The sequence below is a fragment of the Phoenix dactylifera genome, chromosome 4 (assembly GCF_051530095.1).
Source record: "Phoenix dactylifera cultivar Ajwa chromosome 4, Ajwa_hap1_PhDact_Kaust_v1.1, whole genome shotgun sequence".
NCBI classification, from domain to species: domain Eukaryota; kingdom Viridiplantae; phylum Streptophyta; class Magnoliopsida; order Arecales; family Arecaceae; genus Phoenix; species Phoenix dactylifera.
Genome location: NC_143193.1, coordinates 47,637,039 through 47,658,227, shown reverse-complemented (window position 1 = coordinate 47,658,227; position 21,189 = coordinate 47,637,039). Strand labels below are relative to the sequence as shown.

Sequence of the window (21,189 nt, the reverse complement as noted above, 5' to 3'; positions counted from 1 at the left end):
TGCATTGAAACCTGGGAGGTGCAAGACTAAACCTCCTCAGATCATTACAATCAGTCAAAGTCAGCAGTAATTACATGATCAGAAAAATATGAGTGGGGACAAACTGATCTGACCATGTCAGCTACTGTCAACGATTAATAAGAACACATGGTGAAAAGTATCAGTAGTGTAAGTTGAAAAGCTTGCTCTACTCATGCATCAAGTAGTGAAACCATGGTTTTGTTGTTTTCTCGCACGCCACTGTATATAGTAAAAGCTTAAATCTGCGTCATCGTTGAACATGAACAAAGAAAGAAAAAAACAAGCAGAGAGTCATGATTTGAGTACCAAAAGATGACAAAAACTCAAGCTGTGGAAAAGATGATTATCAAGAGGGTACATTCTCATTTAGTGATAACAAACATAATCATAACAATATAAAAACGATGTCATATACATCAGCCTGCAACAAGCAAAATATGCAATAGATTCTTTCCATGAGCTGATCACAACTAAGTTAGCTACGCGATTTGTTTATGAAGCAAACACTGATCAAGTACATTGGTATAGTTCATGAACTCTAGCCACTAATAACCAAAAAAAAAAAAAAAATCCCTGACCATGAACTTGAAAAGAAGCCAACAAGTCATGATGCATCTTTGAAACATAAGTTGGCTTCATGGAGGCAGTGCAGTTCCAATTACACTGGGAGAGAATAACCACGTAGATGTTTAGAATCCACCCCTGACTCACGAACCAGCGCAACCCGGCCAGTTCGTGCCACCTGCAATCGATGTCAGCAAAAAGAAAAAGGTTTTAATTAAAACTGCTTCTCTATGGAGTAATAGCACTAATTATATGATGAAATTGCAATTTCCCAAGCACAAGATAATCTTTACCCAAAGAGGAGGAAAAAGCAAACCAATCAGTATGTTCTTATTGGCCAAAGGCCTCACATACTATTTCAAATGCATTACATCCCGTAAAAGCCAGAATAGTAAAATGTAATACACATAATATTATGCCAGCAACTGGCCCTAGAATGCAGTATAGTGTATAATACACATGGTTCATGGATGCAGAACTAATAGGTTTTCATAAGATAAGGTTAAGCATGAAAACAACAGGAGCCAAATAGACCTTGGTAGTTTGTGGAACAGACAAGAAGAAACTAAGTTTCAAGGCAACATGAGTTTGCAAGGAGTTAAGATTTAAACAAAATTCAGGTGACTAGACAACTCCGATATAATTCTTACACACAGTGAATTCAAGAATAATCTAAAGATTGACTGCAGCACCTAGTATAGTACAGATTATTTTTTGACTGTAAAATTATTGCTGACTTTGCCTACCGGTAATGGGAAGGTCGTCTCATCTGTTACCATACGAGGTTTGGCTCCAATCTGCTAGGGGTTATAGGTGGATATATAGCAACAAGGGGCATTTTAGGCCACAGAATGGCACCTCACAAGGATGAATTGTGCAAAAGGCATTATATTAAAGTGTTCCACAGGATGAAGACAAAGTAAGCCTGACTTCTGCTGAGTTCTTCAAGTGGAGAGGGAGTCCAACAATGGGTGTCCCAAAGGGCATGAAGGCCTGAACTAGTCCATAACAATTAAGCAAATGACCAAGCACTACAAGAGCTGGAGGACCTCACAGTTCACAACATAATCTTGCACATGGTTCGTTGGACATTTGTGCGGCGGACATCAATGAGTACGAAGCAGGGTACTCAGATAAATTGAACTAGACAGTTTTAACATTGAACTAGTACTGATATACCTGTATTCCTGAATTAAGACATTAACCAACTGTGAAATGCAAAATCATACACAGGATGGTCACACGGGAAGATGATGAAAAATTTTTAAGAGCCAGAAGAACTTGGAAATTGAAACCACCCTTTCGCTCTTAACTTGAGATATATTACCATGACCTATATATTCCTATCTATCTTGGAGGGTGGTGATAAGAAGGCTCCAACAGATCACCCATAGAACCAATTCTTGGATGTCAAAGAAGAATTTCTCTGTGGAAAGACAAGTTAGATATTTCATTATAATCGAGTTGCATGAAATCGAGATATAACAGAAAGTAGGCATGGACATTGAGCAACAATGACATCCACCAGTCTATGCAAGTTCCTCAAGATGAGTCACTGAAAATAGGCTTAATAAAACGGTAACTTCAAGAATTTAGAAAATTGAATAGGTTCACTTCAGGAAAGACAGTAGACCATTAATTATGGCACAGTGCAAAACACTTGATTGACTAATATGTATGCTTGCCATTTATTTCCTTTTTGGTTTATGATATGAAACAATGTTATATAAAAATCAATTTCTACATGAAAGCAATCGAGCACTTAAAAAGAAGTTCATCAAAGAAGTATTCATGTATTTGGACCATCAGTCTTGGTATGATGCGGACTTTGTACAACCAAGTCTTTGTCCTCGGTTTATGAAATAAAACAGAAAAGAAATTAGTGAAGAAAAGAGCTTTGTTGAGCTGCAAACTGGTCAATCAAATCAAGGCAGCCTAATTCCAAGTTGAATTTTTTAATCACAGAAGCATAATATGTAAAAGGTTTAAGTCCAGAAACAAACCTCACAAATGCCATAGGGTTCCAATAACCTTTGCAATGCAACCATCTTGTCCAAATCTCCAGTAAGCTAGATTCAATAATAGAAGCTCAAATGTCAGACATTTTGAGAATTTTAAAATGAAGTACAAGCAGAGCAAGACCTCCATAAACTAAACAAGCTGGCAAGGCAAAAAGGCACCAACTCTTTCAGGAGATCCACTCAAATTCCATAATGTAATAAGCATATTATAGCAGCTGAATGAGACAAACAATTCCATACTACTGGTTAACATGCTTCTTCAATAAGAGCTGCAAATAGACTGGGCCACATGATTCTCATGTTCTGCCAGCTTGTAGTAGAATTCTACGGATTTGGCCAGTGCAGATGTAAACTCAGTTGATGGAAAGCTTAGGTTTGAAATACTGAAAATGTTTGGCCCATGAGCTATGCTTCATGCTTTTACAAGTTTGCACTTGCCACAGGTCTAGCAGTCTGAAATAGTTTACACAATTCAAATGGCATGAAGTTCAAATTTATGTACTGAATTATATAGCAACCATTATCAACCAAGATGCAATGCCCAGAGAAAAATTACTTGAATGTTTTTTTTAGTACTTATCAGTAGCATCTTGGGAAAACATGAACTTGATGACCTGATGTAGGATAGCAAAAAATAGATAACTTTTTCTGTTCTTTCATTTTTCCTCAGCAAAATTTATTTCTCTTAAAAGTTCCAATCACAAATAAATTGTAGCGCCCAAAAATTGAAAAAAAAATGTATGGTCTGTTTGAAGATGATTTTAGGTGTGACATTTCGATCCTGTCTTAGAATTTTGCCCTTCAATGAAATCCAGCAGTTCTACTTGTCAAGAAGTCTAACTGCAAGAGATTCCTTGGCTGCTTAATAAATTATTCTCAAGATTACTTGAGGAGAGGATAGCCATACAAAAATCCTGAATTAAAAATTAAAAAAAAGGAATTCCTGTATGCATGTCTGACCTATATAAGACTGCTGGGAATCCGCCACTAGCCCTGCAATCACCCCTTACTTTAGAAACCTCGATTATACTATTTCTTCGATTACGAGAAAGAATAAAAATATAAACTGAAAAGACAACTACTAATAGTGAGTTTGATCTTTTCACACTGTGTATGAGCAGTTGGAAATATTTTCCTTTAGATTTGAAGTTCCCAGGATGTCGCTCGCAATACCACCAAACAAAGATATCTTCGAACTCGTACTTGGTTATCAAAGGCTGATGCAGGCGCAGAAGTGTGGATACAGGGACGTGGCTCTCATGAAAAAGAAAAATTAATAGGAAACACTTAGGATGCAGGTATAGAGATGAGTTTCGAAGAAATTCTGAAGCAGATACACCACCGTAATTGGAAGATATTCTGCTACTATAGTTTGGAAGCAAAAGGTTTTCCAAATCCCCAGAAGGATTACCCAAGTGAGGAGAAAAGAGGGACAGAGGGGGAAAAAGGGACAAAGCTGGGGCTTTGCATGCTAAGGAGAGAAGTGAAAGCAAGCGTGGGTGCGTGGGCGGGTAGGTGGGTGTGTATGAGAGAGAGACAGAGAAGGGGGGGAGACAGGGGGCTCATGCATGAGATTCAGGTGGAGGTGAGGCTGTAAGGGGCTAAACAGCTGGTGGGATCAGGAAGTCCCGCAGGATACGATCCTATACCATACAATCTAAACATGCCCCGGTAGGAACACGAGACTAGCTGGTTGGTTAGAAGCTGCAAAGTAACAAGTCACAATTTATTTCTGAGAGGGTTAAATGCTGCACGCCAGACATCAAGTCATCAAAGACGGTTTCAGTTTGTCAAGTGGAGCATGAAAACCTACTTGGAGAAAAGACTCTTTGGTGCCTTTAAATTGCTGCGCAACAAAGAACAATGTTTCAAACGTGTGGAAACGTAGCTTTAAAGGTGCTACACCAGATAGCTGCTGACATATACATTCTTGTGGGGTATGCATACATACAGCAGATTATAAAGAAGTTCCAGAATTCAAAATAAGGTTATCTTTAGTTATTCCAAATGTATACATGTTCCCTTTAGCTTTCAAATTTATTAGCAGGTCCATTTCTCTTTTTGCAGATAAGGAAAAGTTAGTAAATTGGTCTAAATTCAAGAAAAGGTAAAATAGATTAGACTATATTGTAAACATCTAGATTATTGCACATAATTCAACCAAATTCCGAAGCTCAAATAACTCATAATATATTTGCAGAAAATCATGAATTATTCACAAAGTTCAATATGAAAAAGTGATTCTTAAAATTGTCAAGACAAGTTCTACATAACACTTTGAGAATGGAACAATTGGAGAAGCAGTTGAGTACCAGTGACTGTCACATCAAATTTCATCAACACATTAAATCCAGCTTGTAATCATAATTACTCAGGTATTTAGTTTTCAGACAGTATTAATCTTCAGCACCAGAAACATTTACTAAGCATGTCTGGGCTGGAAGGGAGTGCTAAATTAGAATTGTAACACTAATTTGACAGTTATGAATTGTGCTGAACAACCTTCAGTTTTGGCTTTGTTTAGACAGCTTCCAATGCATTAAATACAATAATCAGCTTGCATTTAAAAAAAAAACAATAGTTATCTAAATTGACTGTTGTTTTGATTTTAGTGAAAAAGAGGGAAAAAGAACTTGCTGGCCTATAAGCCATTTCTCATGCTACTTAATAACTGATTCTAAAAGAAATGTTATTGGTTTGATGCAGAGAAAAATAATTGGAAAATTCATAACCACCATGAAAAAAAATAAATAAATAAAACTATTATGAGGAAAAGCACTACCTGAAGCGTGATTGTATGATCAGATACATCGACAGCTTTGGCTCGAAAGATGTCAGCTATGTCCAGGATGTCCCTTCGGGCAGCAGTATTTACGGCAACTTTTATAAGCATCAGTTCTCTTTCAGCAAAAGGCAAATGGGTTATATCCTGAACCTGAGGTCCATGTGATTTGCTTTTAGACATCAATATTTAACATAAGCTTATAGTTGCTCAAGCATGCATCATGCATGATTTACCTCATGAACATCAACAAGCTTGTACAGCTGTTGGACTAATTTGCCAATCGATTCATCAGTTCCAGGAACAACAGTGGTAATACGAGAAATACCTTCCTTTTCTTCTGGACCGACAGCAAGACTCTGTTCAGGAAAGAAGAAATTGAGCACGCGATATGTCCCCTTAAAACAGTGAAAGAAAAGAGAAATAGAAACCTGAATATTGTAGCCCCTACGAGAAAAAACGCCTGTTACAATGTTGAGAACCCCAGGAGAGTCATTTACGAGTATGGATAGAGTGTGCGAACAAAGACCACTTGACTAGGGCAACAAAAAAATCAAGCATTAGATCAATAGTCCAAATATGTTGTGAAGTGCATTTCAGAGAAAAAGCCCAAGATTCTGCGATCAAATATCTAAATAATCATTCTCAGATTTTATATTAAGGATTCAGGACATGGTGGTTAGAATCCTGATAAACAACTCAAACAATTTATCAGCAAACTTGAATGAACTTGCATCGCATGAAAATAGTTAATCTTATATATAAAAGACAAATTTAATATGTCACTCAATAATTCAACTTATTACTATGAGACGTCATAAGAACCATTAAGGTGAGAATTAGTTTGTCAAATCTCCAAGCCTCTATCAAAATAACATCATTTATCAATAGAAACATGAATTGTATTTCAGAAAGGAAGGAATGCCAGAGAACTTGTAGAACTTATCCTGAACTAAAAGTGGAAAAAAAAAAAAGGAAAAAAACATAGAATTGATGTTCAATAATATAATTATAGATATCCCAGATCAGTTAGTTTATTTAGAATATAGACAACTGGAAAAGTAAATCTATCAAAACAAAATCACTGGAAACTTACATCTTCATCATCGAGAACACCCCAATGTGCATCAAGAACTTGACTCACTGCAGAGCTCTCATATGGCTCCACCGGGTAGACATCTCCCTTCATGCAAATATAACTAATAAAAGTCCATACAGGATACTCAAATTGAACAGTGACATAGAAAGAAAAACAAATGTCTTGATGTTTAATGAATGAATGAAGTGATATGAACTGACAAATATTCATAAACTTTACCGGGTAATGTTATTTTAATAATGAACAAAAATTTCGAAAATAGAGAATTGCTAAAAGTGTTATTCAGGAAAATTCTTAACGAAGGCACTTTGAAATTACCATTTACTGGAACGTGTATTATGGTTAGAAAAGAGAATAAAGATAATAAAAAGGTGGTGAGCAGTGATTTATTAGCTCCAGTTAACTATGAATAATTGAGATACTACAACTTCAGCACTTATATCTGGAAGTAACAAGTGATTTGGAACTGATACGGACCTGATCGGCCTATGAATGAAAGATAATATACCATACTGGTCACTTATACTAAAAATCTCAGTCAGATGACAAGGGGGGAGAGCATTTGAAGAAGATATTGTTGTTCTGATTTCTTAAGTTGCTAATTTTTAAGTTAAAGCACAGCAGTATTTCCAACATTAGGTATCTCCTGATAATGTGTCAGAGACAAGAGACAGTCACTTGGCATAAGCATCATCACACCACATGTTACAGATAAAAAAAAAATCAAATTTCCTTCTCTTTTTTACTGCTATGTGAAATGATCGCTTATTATGTTGCAAGTGGTTAAACCTATGAATTCATGAAGTAAACAAGGCCACAAATGTAGTGTTATGTAAGCCCTTTGGTGCATTCTAAGAGCCATTTGAACCAAGGTCTGCTGACCGTGCCAATTCAGTTTGGGCCGTACCGAACCGGACTAATCAATTATCAGCACAGTTCATTCCATCAGTTCAAAACATAATCCTTACAGCACCAACAAAGAGAGAGACGGAGGGGAGAGAGAAGAGAGCGGGGAGAGGCAGGGAGGGAGAGAGAGAGAGGAAGGAAAGGAGAAAGATGGAGAGGGAGGGGGAGAGAGAGGCCGAGAGAGAGAGGACTTGAAACCTTCATTAGAACAAGGAATCCCTAATTGTTTTTGCTGATTTAGTATTGAAATTGGCAAATAGTTTGCTTACTTCATTTGCCAATTTCAATTTAAAATCGGCAAAAATAATTAGGGATCCCCTATCTCGTTCCTATATCAAAATGAAAGAAGGGATCCCCTGTTCCAATGAGGGCTTTCAAGCCCTCCCTCTCTCTCGACCTCTCTCTCTCTCTCCACCCTCCCTCTCCTTCTCTCTCTCTCCCTTCCTCTCCCCCCTCCCTCTATCTCTCTATCTTTTCCTCACTCTCCTTCTTCCTCTGCCCCTCGCTCTCCAGCTCTCTCTATGTTGTTGTGCCCCAAAATGGCACCGTACGGACTCGTACCATGCCAAACCGGTCGCCGGCCGGTACCCCCTCCAGTACTAGTTCGGCAAACCTTGATTCCAACAATAACAACTTATAGAAAATTTTGTATAGATCTAATTTCCAGAAAGCAGTAAAAAGGCTATTGTAATGGCAGATTTAAAGATACATTCAGCATTTAAAAGCCATCTACTACTTATCCCCCAGCAGAAGACTCTTACTTGATCTTTCACATCTCATAACACATTTCTCCTTAGTTCTTCATGTTTGTGTGTCAATTGTTACTAGGTTATTGTAAGATAAATTTGCACATTTTTGTCACCACACAATTAGATGATTACATTTTGAGACTTCTCAATCTAAAAGTGTTAAATTAATCAACAAACTATATAAAGATTGTAAAGTCTGATATTTATCTCCAACTTCTACTATGTCACATTATGTAGTTCTTTCAGAATTCTTTAATTTGTAAATAATTTTTAAACTCTGTTTTTAAGATAAAAGGCACTGGACCAGAAAAAAAATCCACCTTACCACCATAACTTGCAAACTTTCCATTTAGGCACAAATCGTGATGAAAACAATACTGTGTTTTAAAACAAAGACTCATCAAGGAACTGGAGAGACTCTTGGTACATCACATCATTTGCTTGAACTCAGTTAATTCTTGAAGTTTGCAGGCTATGAACAAACCCCCAATGGAGTGAGACAAGATGCAAAAGGATGTCTATTGTCATAAGGAAATGACTAGAGAAACTGCCATAGGTCTGAATTTGAAGGAAAGTTACCTATCAGACATTTAAGGGATGTGCATAGGGCTGATCTGGGGACTGGTTGTGGAGATAAAGTAAAAAGGAATAGTCTGTTGCAGCAAGTGACTAACGAAGATATTACAGAGATAAAGATGCATGGCATGCAAGGGATAGATTTTTTGCTCCATACAGATCTTGTATTCTCTCATTCGACGGAATCTTTCTTCCTGGCATAAGAATGTTTGGAACCTAGCTTTGTGCGAATTCTCTTAAAATCCATGCAGTAATTACATGGACATGAATCCATTTTATAATTCAAGATATAAGAATCAAGCTTTTCAATGATAAAATGTCATTCATGCTATTCTTGACCAAAAAGTCCTCCAGTAATAAGAGGTACATACTTCTGTTGATTGTCCCAATTCGCCAGTAAATGTTCTATTAGTAGACCTGAGAAGAGTGCTTGCAGGCCCTTCCAGATCTGGGTACGAAGCTGCAGAAAACCTCCAGAATGGGGCATTCTCCCCCATCTTCTCACGCCTCAAAGCAATCTAATGGACAACAACAAAATTCAGAACCCACAAATTGAAAGGGTATGCACAAGTATGACACTGCTAAGTCTTAAAAACTAATTACCTTGCCAGTTCTTGCTATTTCTTTTATTCCAAACTTATTCAGGTTTCTCCGAACTGCAACCACTTTCCCAGGATCTCCAGTTACCTGCATCCTTGGCCAAAAAAATATGTTTCAATATTAAGGTTTGTGTGTATAACAGTCAAAAATAGTAAGAACCAATACCGGTTGTCAATGAGAGAAGGTTCAACAGGTGTCACCTCAATGGTTAGTGAATGTTCTGAAATATCAACGATTTTTGCTCTGAATATATCAACCAGACCCATGACCTGCAGATTGGAAGTAAGCAATATTAGCAACAAAGTTTAACTCCTCAAAGAAAGAATAGCTAATTTATGCTTAGGCAAAGTCAAACTGATGCTAGGAACCTAAAAAGAAAATGATACCATATAGCAAAACACCCTCAAGGCCTTTAAGTTACATTTTTAAAAAAAAAACTCCATTTACATTCCATTTTTTTGCAAATTAAATAGGATCTTTCCATTTTACAAATTAAAGAGGATTAAAAGACATTAAGAATAAGGTCGGAGGAACCGGTACCGGGCATCGTACCGGTTCTCCGGCGGCACGAGCCAGTAGGGACGTGTCGGACTCGTACCGACGAGCGAGAGCATGGTACCATGGGAGAGAGGAAAAGAGAGAGAGAAGGGGAGAGAGGGTGGGAGTCCACGAAGAGCCGGCGGAGGCCACGGAGAGCCAGCGGAGGCCGCAGCCGGTTCTCCTGTTTCGAATGAAACAGGAATTCGAAACAGGGGTCCAGCCACAGCTTAAGAAATTTCGCGATTTTTAAGTGAATTCGGCAAATCGCTTGCCGACTTCACTTAAAAATCGTGAAATTAAAAAAATTCAGAATTTTTAAGTGAAATCGGGAAGCAATTTGCCGACTTCACTTAAAAATTTCAATTTTCGACTTCACTTAAAAATTTTGAAATATTTTAAGCTACGGCTGGACCCCTGTTTCGTTCGAAACAAAGGAACCGGTTGCAGCTTCGCCTGTCGCGGCCTCCGCCGGCCCTCCCTCTCCCTCTCTCTCTTTCCTTCCCCTTCTCCAGCTCCGACAATAAGTCTCATTTCCGTTGCCGGAACCGTACCAGTAAGCCACTGATACAGCTCGGATTGGATGGAACCACCCAGTTTCTGCACGGTTCCGCCAATCTTGATTAAGAAGAATCAATCACTCAAAGAAAACCTCTTCCAACTATGAAATTTCAAGGGGAGCACCTAAAGGCAGTATCAGCCATGTCATTGCCTACTTTCTTTCTAGTTGGCATTATATACATCATAAGTAATAGCAGCTTTAACATTTATAGGACTCTGTGCACCATTTGAAACTTTATATTTTTGTGCCATGTTGAACAAGTCAATCTCTCCTCCTACTAAGTTCCATGGTCAAGGCATGGAAAATTTGATGCAGTTTGCCAAATTTTGACCTACCTGTTCTGATGTATCAACAGAAACACAGTTTTCTACAGGTGCACAATCGCTTCTGGTCGCCACCTATCCATCAATGAGGATTTTTCACAAATTATCCAAATGTGACATCTATAAAGTATCGAAACTAAAAGTCTTTGACTTTCTTTAAAGTGCTGAGCCACCACAGCCCACAACCTATCCTAGACCAAAAGAAAATGTCACTTTTCATGATCTTTGCCATCCCATAAACAAGTGACCTGAGAACCAGAACACCTATTTGATGGAGTGTTATATCTGATAAAAATGGGTTTTTAATGATGTTTCCATCATTTCATCCGATGCAAACATTTCAGCATGTGACATTAAGTTGTCATGATATAGATCTGCATTTACCATCAACAAAATTTAAACTAATATAATGTTTAAAATGCAAAACAACATAAATAACAGGGATAGAGTGTGAATGTACCTCTTGGCGCCTTTCAGGACCCACATTGAGTTTTATAAGCATCAGCTCTCGTTCAACTTGTGGTTCCTTTGATAGATCTTCGACCTGGTGATAATATTAGAGACATACAGTGCATCAACTAAAAGAATATGTAGAGCTGTAGAGGATCCTTCTGAATTGTTAGGTGATTAATATACAGTGCTGTTCAACTTTATTATAAAGAAACAACCAGAAACCTAAGAAAGCTGATGGATACCCACAACAATGGTAACAAGGTTCTTAGTATTGATGCTAGTAAAGGCTCACTGATTCTGAAAGTGCTTCTTTCTACCCCATAGCCATTGATTATTGATATATATAAAATAATAAGTTTCCCTCCAGAATTAGCGGTGAGGGTAGTAATTATAGCATGCTGTTGTCTCCATCTCTCCATCTCAGCTCTCTCACAGAAATCATGCTCCGCCATAGCCCAAACAGCTACCTTATGGGTAATTGACAGCACCATTGTATTCTTTGAGTAGGACAAGGCCTTTGGATAATGTAGACATCTCTGGTTGTTCTAGTGACATATATTTTGGTAACCATGGCTTGTTGATTGAACTTATATTCATTAATCAGTTCTAGAATTAACATGGGGGCTACATCAAGTTTATGATTATAATTCTTGCTTGAACTCCAGTGAGAGAACATTAACTTTAGCAATGAAGGTAAAGATGTAGAGTACAAAGAGTTGGAATTACATTTCTTCATCAATCATGGTAGTTATAGCACTAAAGCTTGTCTTGAAATAAAGAAAAGAGATAACCCTCACTAATTTCTCATAACAGCCATAATACGAATATTTGGAGTTTAAAATTTTAGAGAGAAATCAGTAAAAAAGGGTATTCCAGTGATTCTTTAAAGAGGACCTTGTTTATTTTCAAGAAACAAGTTGGAAAGGTTTGACTATTTTGTGTTTTGGGATGTGGGCAACCAGCAATCTGATTTGCTTGAAATTTCTCGGTCCGAAATGAAGAACCAGGGAAGGTCACTTGTTTAGTTGGACTCTCGAGTCTTCGGGGAAAAATCGTTCAAAATTGAAAGAATTGCTTTGGATTGGCCATGCCTATGCTTCACTGACAGTTTATAAACATCGCTGGGCATTATTTTGCCCAAAAAAGGAAAAGAAAATGGAAACAAAGAGAGGGAGGATCAACGATATCTACCAGGCACATTTTGCTTACTTTATCATATGACATGACTTGTTGGGACACCCTTTTTATATTAAAAGCTGGACCATCAAAAATTAGATTCTTCGGTATTATTTTATTACCTAGTAATTAATCACCATTTAACTAAAAAGAGTGGTGATTTCTTTGATGATATAAATTCTACTTATAATAAGACTTAGAAGTTTCGATTAGTTACTTTTATTTTATTCCTCCAAATCTATTTTTTTATCCTACCACAATGACCAAATTTATTATCTTCAAGCATAAGAATAATAGTGTACCCGGTAGAAGAGATTTCAAAATCATCACAAACCACCCCTTTTTTCATTCCATGAGTCTTCCTTTTTGTATATGGCATCGCCAATTCCTCTGGCAACATCTACTAATGCGGAACTTAATCTGAAAGCCATGTTCCAATGGACCAATTGCATAAATCTACCATTAACTGGTCTGAAGCAAATACTAAGAGGTTGTAAACCTACGTTTTTTTGTATTTGGATAAGGGTTAAACAATGCTCAAAATCCAAAAAAAGAATAGTGCATGTTGATGTTCAATATACTACAAAAGGGAGACTTGCCTTCAGAACATTCACAAGTTTATGTAGCTGCTCTACAACTTGTCGCAGTACTCTGTCAGTCCCTGAAACAACAATGGTGAACAACGCCTTGTCCTTATTCAAGCCAACTGCAAGTGACTCAATGTTATATCCCCTTCTAGCAAAGACTCCAGCAATTCTGTTGATCATTCCACTTTCATCTCCAACAAACACTGAAATTGTATGGCGCCTCACCCTACACTTGCGAAAAATGCTATATTAGAGAACATTAACATATGATGTAACAAAGAACTAGAACAATAAAGCAAAAGACCTACTGAATATTGGACGACAAAAAATGCACATTGGTATGTAAATTCAATGCAGGAAAAACTAAATTTTCAGCATATCCAAGTACATTTAGAGGGGCCAAGAAAGCTTTTTAGATGGACAATGCCAAAATTATATATCTATATGGGCGTAACAACACAAGAAAAACTAAGATCAAGACCGAACTTAAATTAAGAGAGACAAAAACACCATGTTGTGAAATATGCTTGACATATTGATACCATAAAACAAAGTTTTTAACAGACTAGCAGAAATCGAAGATCAAAGAAAGCATTTTTATCAGAGAAACATTTAAGAACTACCATATAAAAGAGACATCTTTACATGGATAATGCCAGAATTACAAAATATAACTAAAGACCAAGCAAACAGCATTCATAAAACGACCTAATCTAATTCATCAACAACCCCATTACTAAAATCTAAAGAAAAGAAATAGGGGCATTGTGGGGGAAAGGGGAGCAAAGGCGAGGCCTTACGAGTGCCTGGGCCTTGGGGGCGGCGGGTTGGGGACGGAGACGGAGGAGGCCTCGTTGTTGGGCCTCTCGAGGCCGCTGGCGCCGGCGCGGATTTCGAGAGCCCGCGGCGGCGGCCTCGACGCGAGCGCCGCCCGGGAGAGATCGACGGTCCTCGAGAGCCCGAAGCTGAAGCCCACCTCGCGAGAAGATTGGGACCGACGAAAGGAAGTCGCCGCCGTCAGCGGCGAGGGACGGACCGGAGCTGTCGCCATGGCCGGAGGAAGAGCACTGAGAGGAGGAGAGCTGAAGCGAGGCAGCGAAGTGAGGGCTTGGTAGGGTTTATGAAGATGTTCTAATGACGTTATTACCCTTATACTTTCATAGAACGACGGGACACGTTAGGGGAGGGATGGGAATGGGTAGAATAGTCATTTTAGGGGGAAGCTGTAGGGTTTGGACTGGGGCTGGATTGAGATTTTAATTTTTATAAAGATGCGTGGGGTAAGGGGGGTTCTATATACACCCCCCCTATTGCTAAGGACACCCCCAAAAACCAAAAAAAAAATACCCAAACTAACCTTTAGTGTAATTACCATATTGCCCTTGAAATTTTCTCAGTACACCCCCCCTTCCTCCTCCTCCGTTTCGTTTTGAAAAGAAAAAAAAAAACACCCCTCAAACCCCCCTTAAACCCCTCGATCCATTTACATCGTTTAGGCGATCTTTGAAGGAGATTTAAGCCCCATTCGAAGCATGGACAAGCAACTAGTGATTTGAGATGAATAATCGGCCGTAAAGGTACGTGTTCCACCTTGTTTCGAATTTTTTTTTTTTCACGGTTCGTGCTCCGTTCGGCACTGGATCGCCGAACAAAAGGCTTCTGTTCGGCTGAACAGTGCCGAACAGAAGCCTTCTGTTCGGCAACCCTCAACCGAACAGAAGCCTTCTGTTCGGCTGCACAGTGCCGAACAGAAGGCTTCTGTCCGGCACTGTGCAGCCGAACAGAAGGGTTCTGTCCGGCACTGTTCAGCCGAACATAAGCCTTCTGTCCGGCACTGTGCAGCCGAACAGAAGCCTTCTGGTGCCAAATCGCGTGCCGTGCTGAATTTTGTGCCGAACAGATCCTCTGATTCATTAATTCTTGGTGATAAATTATTTTATATGTAGGGCTATGCTACAACCGAATCGAGTATAATTGGATCAGAATTTGTACTGGATTACACAAGCGAATTTACAACTTACGAGGTATTATAATGTATTGTGCAATTTTGTATTAGTTTAGCGAGCTATTTTTACAACTGTGTACTTACATAAATTGTTTAATGTATAGATCTTCAAGAGTAGAGAGGACTTGTGTAATTGGTGTCGTGAAGCTGGGAGGCGAAATGGTTTTGTTGTTGTAATCAAATCATCCGATGCAGGTACCATTTCTAAGAAACCCAGAATTACGTTAGGTTGTGAGAGGGGTGGGACGTACCGAACCAAAAAAGAAAAGCGAATAAAGACTGCCTGTGGGACAAAGAAGTGTGGATGCCCTTTTGCATTAAGAGGAAAGAAATTGGATACTGCGGATGATTGGATATTACTGGTCGTATGTGGAGTGCACAATCATCCCGCTGCAGAGAATCTGGAGGGGCACTCATATGCAGGGAGATTATCTGAGCAGGAGACGGAATTGTTAGTGGATATGTCGAAGAGTTTGGTTCGTCCAAAGGACATATTATCCACATTGAAGGAAAGAGATGCCCTCAATGTTACGACTATCAAGACTATCTACAATGTACGTCAACGGTTTAAGGTTGTAGAGAAAGCCGGGAGGTCTGAAATGCAACATCTATTAGGTAAATTATCAGAGGCTAAATATATTGAGTGGCATAGGAATTGTACTAATACGGATGTTGTGCATGACTTATTTTGGGCACACCCTGGCAGCATTGATTTGTTCCGTGCATTTCCCCGTGTGTTGATAATGGATTGCACGTACAAGACGAATAGGTATCGTCTTCCGCTCTTAGAGATTGTGGGGGTGACATCTACTGACATGACATTTTCAATTGCTTTTGTATACTTAAATTCTGAGCGGGAAGAAAGCTATACTTGGGCATTAGAGAGATTGCGCAGTGTCATAGCTGATGATGTTTTGCCTGAGTTGATTGTTACAGATAGAGACTTGGCTTTGATGAATGCAATTCATAGAGTATTTCCTACTGCTAGACATTTATTATGTAGATGGCATATTAGTAGGAATGTTTTGGCCAAGTGCAAAAAAATTTTCGAATTGAAGGAGAAATGGGATAAATTTATTATGAGTTGGAATGTACTAGTGCTGTCCTCCACGGAAGACGAGTATAATGATCGCTGGAGTGCACTGCAGAGAGAGTTCGGTACCTATCCAGATGCACTACAGTATGTGTCAGATACTTGGCTGAGCAAATACAAGGAAAGATTTGTTGCGGCGTGGACGGATACATGCAGGCACTACGGAAATGTGACGACAAATAGGTATCACAAATAAAGACTCATTTAATTTTAATTTGCCTCAATTGTTATATCTAACTTTCATTTGTTTACTAGGGTCGAGAGTGCACATGCAAAGCTCAAAAAGCAGCTTGGATCAAGCCAAGGAAGTTTCGAGTCATCTTGGACTAGAATACATGGATTGATTGAGTTGCAGCACAGCTCCGTTAAAGCCTCATTGGAGAAGAGTTTATTGGTAGTGCAGCACAACTTCAAGCCAGTTGAATTCAAAGAGTTGCGAGGTTTCATATCTATAAGTGCGTTAAAGCATGTCCTCGCCCAATCGAAACGAGCCAATTCAGTTGGGTTTGATGATTCAAATTGTGGGTGCGCTATTCGACGCACACATGGTATACCATGTGCTCACCAGATTGCGCGGTACAGGGTGGAAGGTCGGCCCATTCCTCTCGACTGCATAGATCCTCATTGGAGGAAACTTGATATTGTGCCTACCCCCCCCCCCCCCCCCCCCCGTGCAGCCAATTCAGTTGAGTTGTGATGCAGAGTTAGATTTGATTGCGCTACGATTCAAGAAGTTAGATGGGGCTTCTCAATTGCAGATGATCAAGAAGTTACGAGAGATTGCAAGTCCAGATAGTACACCTCTTTTAGAGCCTGCAAAACGGAAGACCGGTTCACGTGGGCGCGCTTCAATGAAGGTTGATACGTCTACTCGACGTGACCCGTCTGCGTTTGAGTTGGTTCTATCTGGACAGGATAGTTATTCACCTGGTGTTGAGAAAGTTACCATCCGCAATCCATCTACTCAGATTCAAAAGAGGCGGCCCAAGCAAAAGGTAAGTACCAAATATTTATTTCCTTACAATAGGTATCACAACGTCTACGGGACGGTCCGTGCCGTGCCGGTATGTGATGTGCCGATACGGAACATGTCGGGACGTGCCGTGCCGAGATGTGCCGATACGGGACATGTCGGGACGTGCCGTGCCGAGATGTGCCGATACGGGATGTGCCGTGCCGAGATGTGCCGATACGGGATGTGCCGTGCCGAGATGTGCCGATACGGGACATGTTGGTACGTGCCGTGCCGAGATGTGCCGATACGGGACATGTCGGGACGTGCCGTGCCGTGCCGGTACGGGATGTGCTGAGACGGATAACTATTTGGATATTTCTGCCATTGTTACATATTTTCTATCATTTGATATTATTTGCAGGTTTTTCGTACTAGAGCCCAGTCACATACGCCCATTATCTATATTGATGCTATTCCTTCTGCCTTGAGACCATACATCCAGCATATCAAGGATGTAAAAGCTGATGGGAATTGCGGATTTAGGGCAATAGCTGACTTACTGGGATTTGGAGAAGATGACTGGGTGCGTGTTAGGAAGGATTTATTGCAAGAGTTGCAATGTCATTCGGACCACTATCGCACATTATATGGTGTGGAAGGGACGATTGCTGAGATCACTCATGCATTATCATATTATGATGATTGTCCACCATATGACAGATGGATGACTATGCCGGACATGGGTCATCTTATAGCATCCTGCTATAATGTTGTCCTATACCATCTCTCGTTGCAACAATGTCTGACCTTTCTACCTCTCCGTTCTGTGCCAGTACCTCTTCTATCCCGCAAAGATATCGCTATCGGATTCGTAAATGGAAATCATTTTGTTGAGGTACTACGTTCACAACACTTGCGAATATTTAATTTTGCTTATTTAATTTTGCTTATTTATAATTTTGTAGCTATTAATATTTTCTTATTTCTAATTTTGAAGGTGTTCTTGTTGCCGGGACATCCCGTTCCGCCAGTAGCGACCAACTGGCGAAAATATCATCTTCCTTGTGCTACCGGATGGGAAAATTCATATGAAGCCCGGATTCAACAGTTCAAAGAGAGCATCTCACCTAATGTTATAATTAGCGAGACAGTAGAGTTAGATTGATTGTTTATATATGTACAATTTTTGAAAGTTGTAAATTTTTTTGGGCTCTTAGAGTCATGTACTGTGAAACTCCATCATCAATATAAATCAAAAAATATCTGTCTTCGCATTGTTAGATTGATTGTTATGTGCACTGTTATATTTGTGTAAAATAGAACGGGCCAGGCTTTACAAAGATTACACGTAAATGTACCAAAAATATATATTTTTCATTAATATCAACAGTTTCAAATTACACAAAAAAAAAAGTCGAAGCTACATAATCAAAATAAAGGCTCCATCATCAATCCCTATGACGCCGTCGTCGACGCGTGTACTGCTGTACGTCCGAATGAGAGGGTGCTGGATCCGAATGAGAGGGTGCTGTACTCGGGCCAGGCTCATCACCCAGAAGTAACTGATGCATCTGACAAATAGCATGAAATAGGTGCCCGGCACCTAGTGACGTAGCCTCTGAGGGACCCATCCGTACAATGTCGGTACTGATACCGAGTGCATCTGCAATACGCCGCCGGTGCATGTCAGCATCATCATGACCTCCCCTAGCTCCAGAATGAGTACTCGAGCGCAGATGAGGAGGCTGAACTGCAACGTGCGTGATACGGAGATACCACTCCATGTATCCCGGTACGCTGTCTGATGGCCGGGTAACTGGGTGGCTCCTGCTCGCCTGGCTCAGCACGTGGTCCTCCCACCGCTCCCAAAGCTGATCCATATAGGAGTAATGTATCCGGTACGAGCCTGCTGTGGAACCTCTGTTGGCTCGCGTAGGGGCTAGTGGCGCTCGAGGGATGGTCTGAATACGACCAAACTGTCTAAGAACCCTTTCTGGATGATAGGGTTCTACGATATCAAGGCACTTGATGGAGCCACTAAAAAATGCGATATCAACATATGGGCGATCTCCCCGAAGCCGATGATGGGGATCCCAAATAACCTGCAAAACAAAAGGTCCATTTCAGTTTTATACTATATCGCATATTAAAAGTACTGACAAACACAAGCAAATGGTAATATGATACGTACCTCATCGATGCTCAAAAGGTCCAATGACTCACGTAGAACCACTAAATGGTCCATCGTGGTACGGGATGGAGTACCGGGCATCCAGCGGTGCACGCGGGGACTGGCATCAGTATACTCAAGCGACGGGTGAGGACTGAGTGCTGGAAAATGCTCATAAATCCATGCCTGCAGAAGCGTCATATAACCACTGATCTGTCTCACTGATGACCTCGACGCAATCCCCAACTGCCGATACAAATATGCTAAGGCAGCTGTACCCCAGGCATATGTGCTCACCCTATCCAGATCCCGCAGTAAACACAGATACGCTATAGGCACCCTGGTCCCACTCTTATCAGCAAAGAGTGTGCAGCCTAACAAAAATAACAAATAGGCTCGTGCTGCACACTCTATCCTCTGCTGGCTGTCTCTATCAGATACAGAGTGAAACTGAGTCCTCAGCCACTCCATCCTCACAGACTGACCGCGCGATGACAGTACCTCCTGACGCGCGTCTCCAGCTGACACCCCCAACAACTCCACAAGTAGCTCCTCAGCATCCCGATCACTCATCCTCTCAGGAGAAACTGCTACTGAGGCACCTGCGACAGGAATCCCTAAAATGGCGGATACATCATCCAACGTGATAGTGATCTCGCCAAATGGTATATGGAAGGTGTTCGTCTCGGGCTGCCATCTCTCTACGAAGCCCGAAATCAGAATCTTATCGGTGAATCGATAAGAGCACTGTACTAACTCTATGAGGCCCGACTGCCTCAATAGTGCTTTGAACCTGGTATTTGGTTGGTTTGAAGACCACCACTTCCATTCACCAACCTTGGCAGTATGGTTCATGCACTTTAGTGGAGCCCGTTCCTGTAATATAAATGTATAATTACTACTACTTTATAAAACATCAATAAACAAAATATAATGCTATAACAAATAAACAATACCTGTTGCCTCCAGATGGAAGCTGCTATATGCGTCCTGAAACTGATCAGGATGGACTCATCCTCTGGACCTCCTGGACATGGTCCAACGGACTCATCATCTTCGCCCCTAGCGGGCATATCATCATGCTCTGACTCAGGAGAGGGCGATGGCATATGAGCAGGCTCGGGAGAAGCAATCCTAGCACGACGTCTCCTAGCTGACGCCGTAGGTCTAACTCTGGAGGGACCGGGATCCATGTCTGAAAATATAGAAATTCAATGTTAGGCTATATCAAAGAAAATAATTCAATTGCATACATAAATGATAAATGATAAAACAAGCCAAAAAAGAAACAAGTTACTTCTTGGAATCTACATGATTGGGTTTTGTGATAAATAATTCAATGTTACTTCAATTGCATACATAAATGATAATTCAAAAGTATACGACTCGTAAACTCAAGACATAACTCAATAATAGACTTTACCTAAAACTATGCCGCAGTTCTTAGTTTTTGTTTTTAGTTTTTGTTCGTTAACTAATGTTGTGGTTTTATTATTTGATAGAGCATTTGATATGAGATAATCATTCCAAGATCAAGAATGACATCGATGAAGGTAACAAGATCATCATATTTGGATGCACCATGTTAATGCTATATGATAATGATTCTAAATTATCCCTACTTCTCAAATTACTATCTAATCTAGTAATGAAAAACTTGTCCTTGATGTTGGGTATCCAATTCACCCTAAGGACGTGATCTAGGCTAAAATTTGGGAATAAAAATAATCCTTAGTCTAGCAACAGGAAAAAAAAAAAAAATTTAGATTCGGCCCCATGGGGACCAAGATACATTGGGTCGGCCCCATGGGGCCGAACCAATGTATTTTGGTCGGCCCCATGGGGCCGACCCAATTGCAGCGGGTCGGCCCCATGGGGCCGAACCGAAGGCACTGGTTCAAAGAACCAGTGCCGAACGATTTGGGGAGGCGAGAGGGGGGGGGGGGAGCTACCTCGAGGTGGTCGTGGAGGCGCCGGCGAGGTGCTCGTTGCTCGGGAGATGGCCGGGGA

The 21,189-nt window shown here is 40.2% G+C and overlaps 2 protein-coding genes across 3 annotated transcripts; one reads left to right on the top strand and one right to left on the bottom strand.

Moving 5' to 3' along the window:
* Positions 1-386: 386 nt before the first annotated feature.
* Positions 387-14,059, bottom strand: LOC103715203 (acetolactate synthase small subunit 1, chloroplastic). 2 transcript variants are annotated; one of them, XM_039133655.3, is made up of 12 exons: positions 13,757-14,059; positions 12,969-13,182; positions 11,201-11,284; positions 9,484-9,587; positions 9,322-9,412; positions 9,090-9,236; positions 6,485-6,571; positions 5,820-5,924; positions 5,625-5,747; positions 5,389-5,541; positions 2,589-2,654; positions 387-763 (listed from the first exon to the last, which is right to left on the bottom strand). In XM_039133655.3, the coding sequence occupies exons 1-12, from the start codon at positions 14,005-14,007 to the stop codon at positions 680-682; spliced, it is 1,509 nt and encodes a 502-aa protein (XP_038989583.1). In that variant the 5' UTR covers positions 14,008-14,059; the 3' UTR covers positions 387-679. The 2 variants fall into 2 exon arrangements, with proteins under 2 accessions (XP_038989583.1, XP_008800993.1); XM_008802771.5 differs by having other exon boundaries at positions 9,322-9,405; positions 9,519-9,587.
* A 2,662-nt stretch (positions 14,060-16,721) lies between these two features.
* Positions 16,722-18,289, top strand: LOC148700486 (uncharacterized). The gene is made up of 3 exons (XM_088709095.2): positions 16,722-17,049; positions 17,431-17,904; positions 18,007-18,289. Exons 1-3 carry the CDS (start codon positions 16,813-16,815, stop codon positions 18,172-18,174), a joined length of 879 nt encoding a protein of 292 aa, XP_088565221.2. The 5' UTR covers positions 16,722-16,812; the 3' UTR covers positions 18,175-18,289.
* The last annotated feature ends 2,900 nt before the right edge of the window (positions 18,290-21,189 follow it).

Excerpts from the sequence above, each read along its gene's own strand:
- LOC148700486 (XM_088709095.2), top strand. The coding sequence starts at position 16,813 with ATGATCAAGAAGTTACGAGAGATTGCAAGTCCAGATAGTACACCTCTT. Across the intron at positions 17,050-17,430 it reads AGAGGCGGCCCAAGCAAAAG|GTTTTTCGTACTAGAGCCCA; the intron begins GTAAGTACCAAA and ends TATTATTTGCAG. Across the intron at positions 17,905-18,006 it reads ATGGAAATCATTTTGTTGAG|GTGTTCTTGTTGCCGGGACA; the intron begins GTACTACGTTCA and ends CTAATTTTGAAG.
- LOC103715203 (XM_039133655.3), bottom strand. The coding sequence starts at position 14,007 with ATGGCGACAGCTCCGGTCCGTCCCTCGCCGCTGACGGCGGCGACTTCC. Across the intron at positions 13,183-13,756 it reads CCCCCAAGGCCCAGGCACTC|GGTGAGGCGCCATACAATTT; the intron begins GTAAGGCCTCGC and ends TCGCAAGTGTAG. Across the intron at positions 9,237-9,321 it reads AAATAGCAAGAACTGGCAAG|ATTGCTTTGAGGCGTGAGAA; the intron begins GTAATTAGTTTT and ends GTTGTCCATTAG.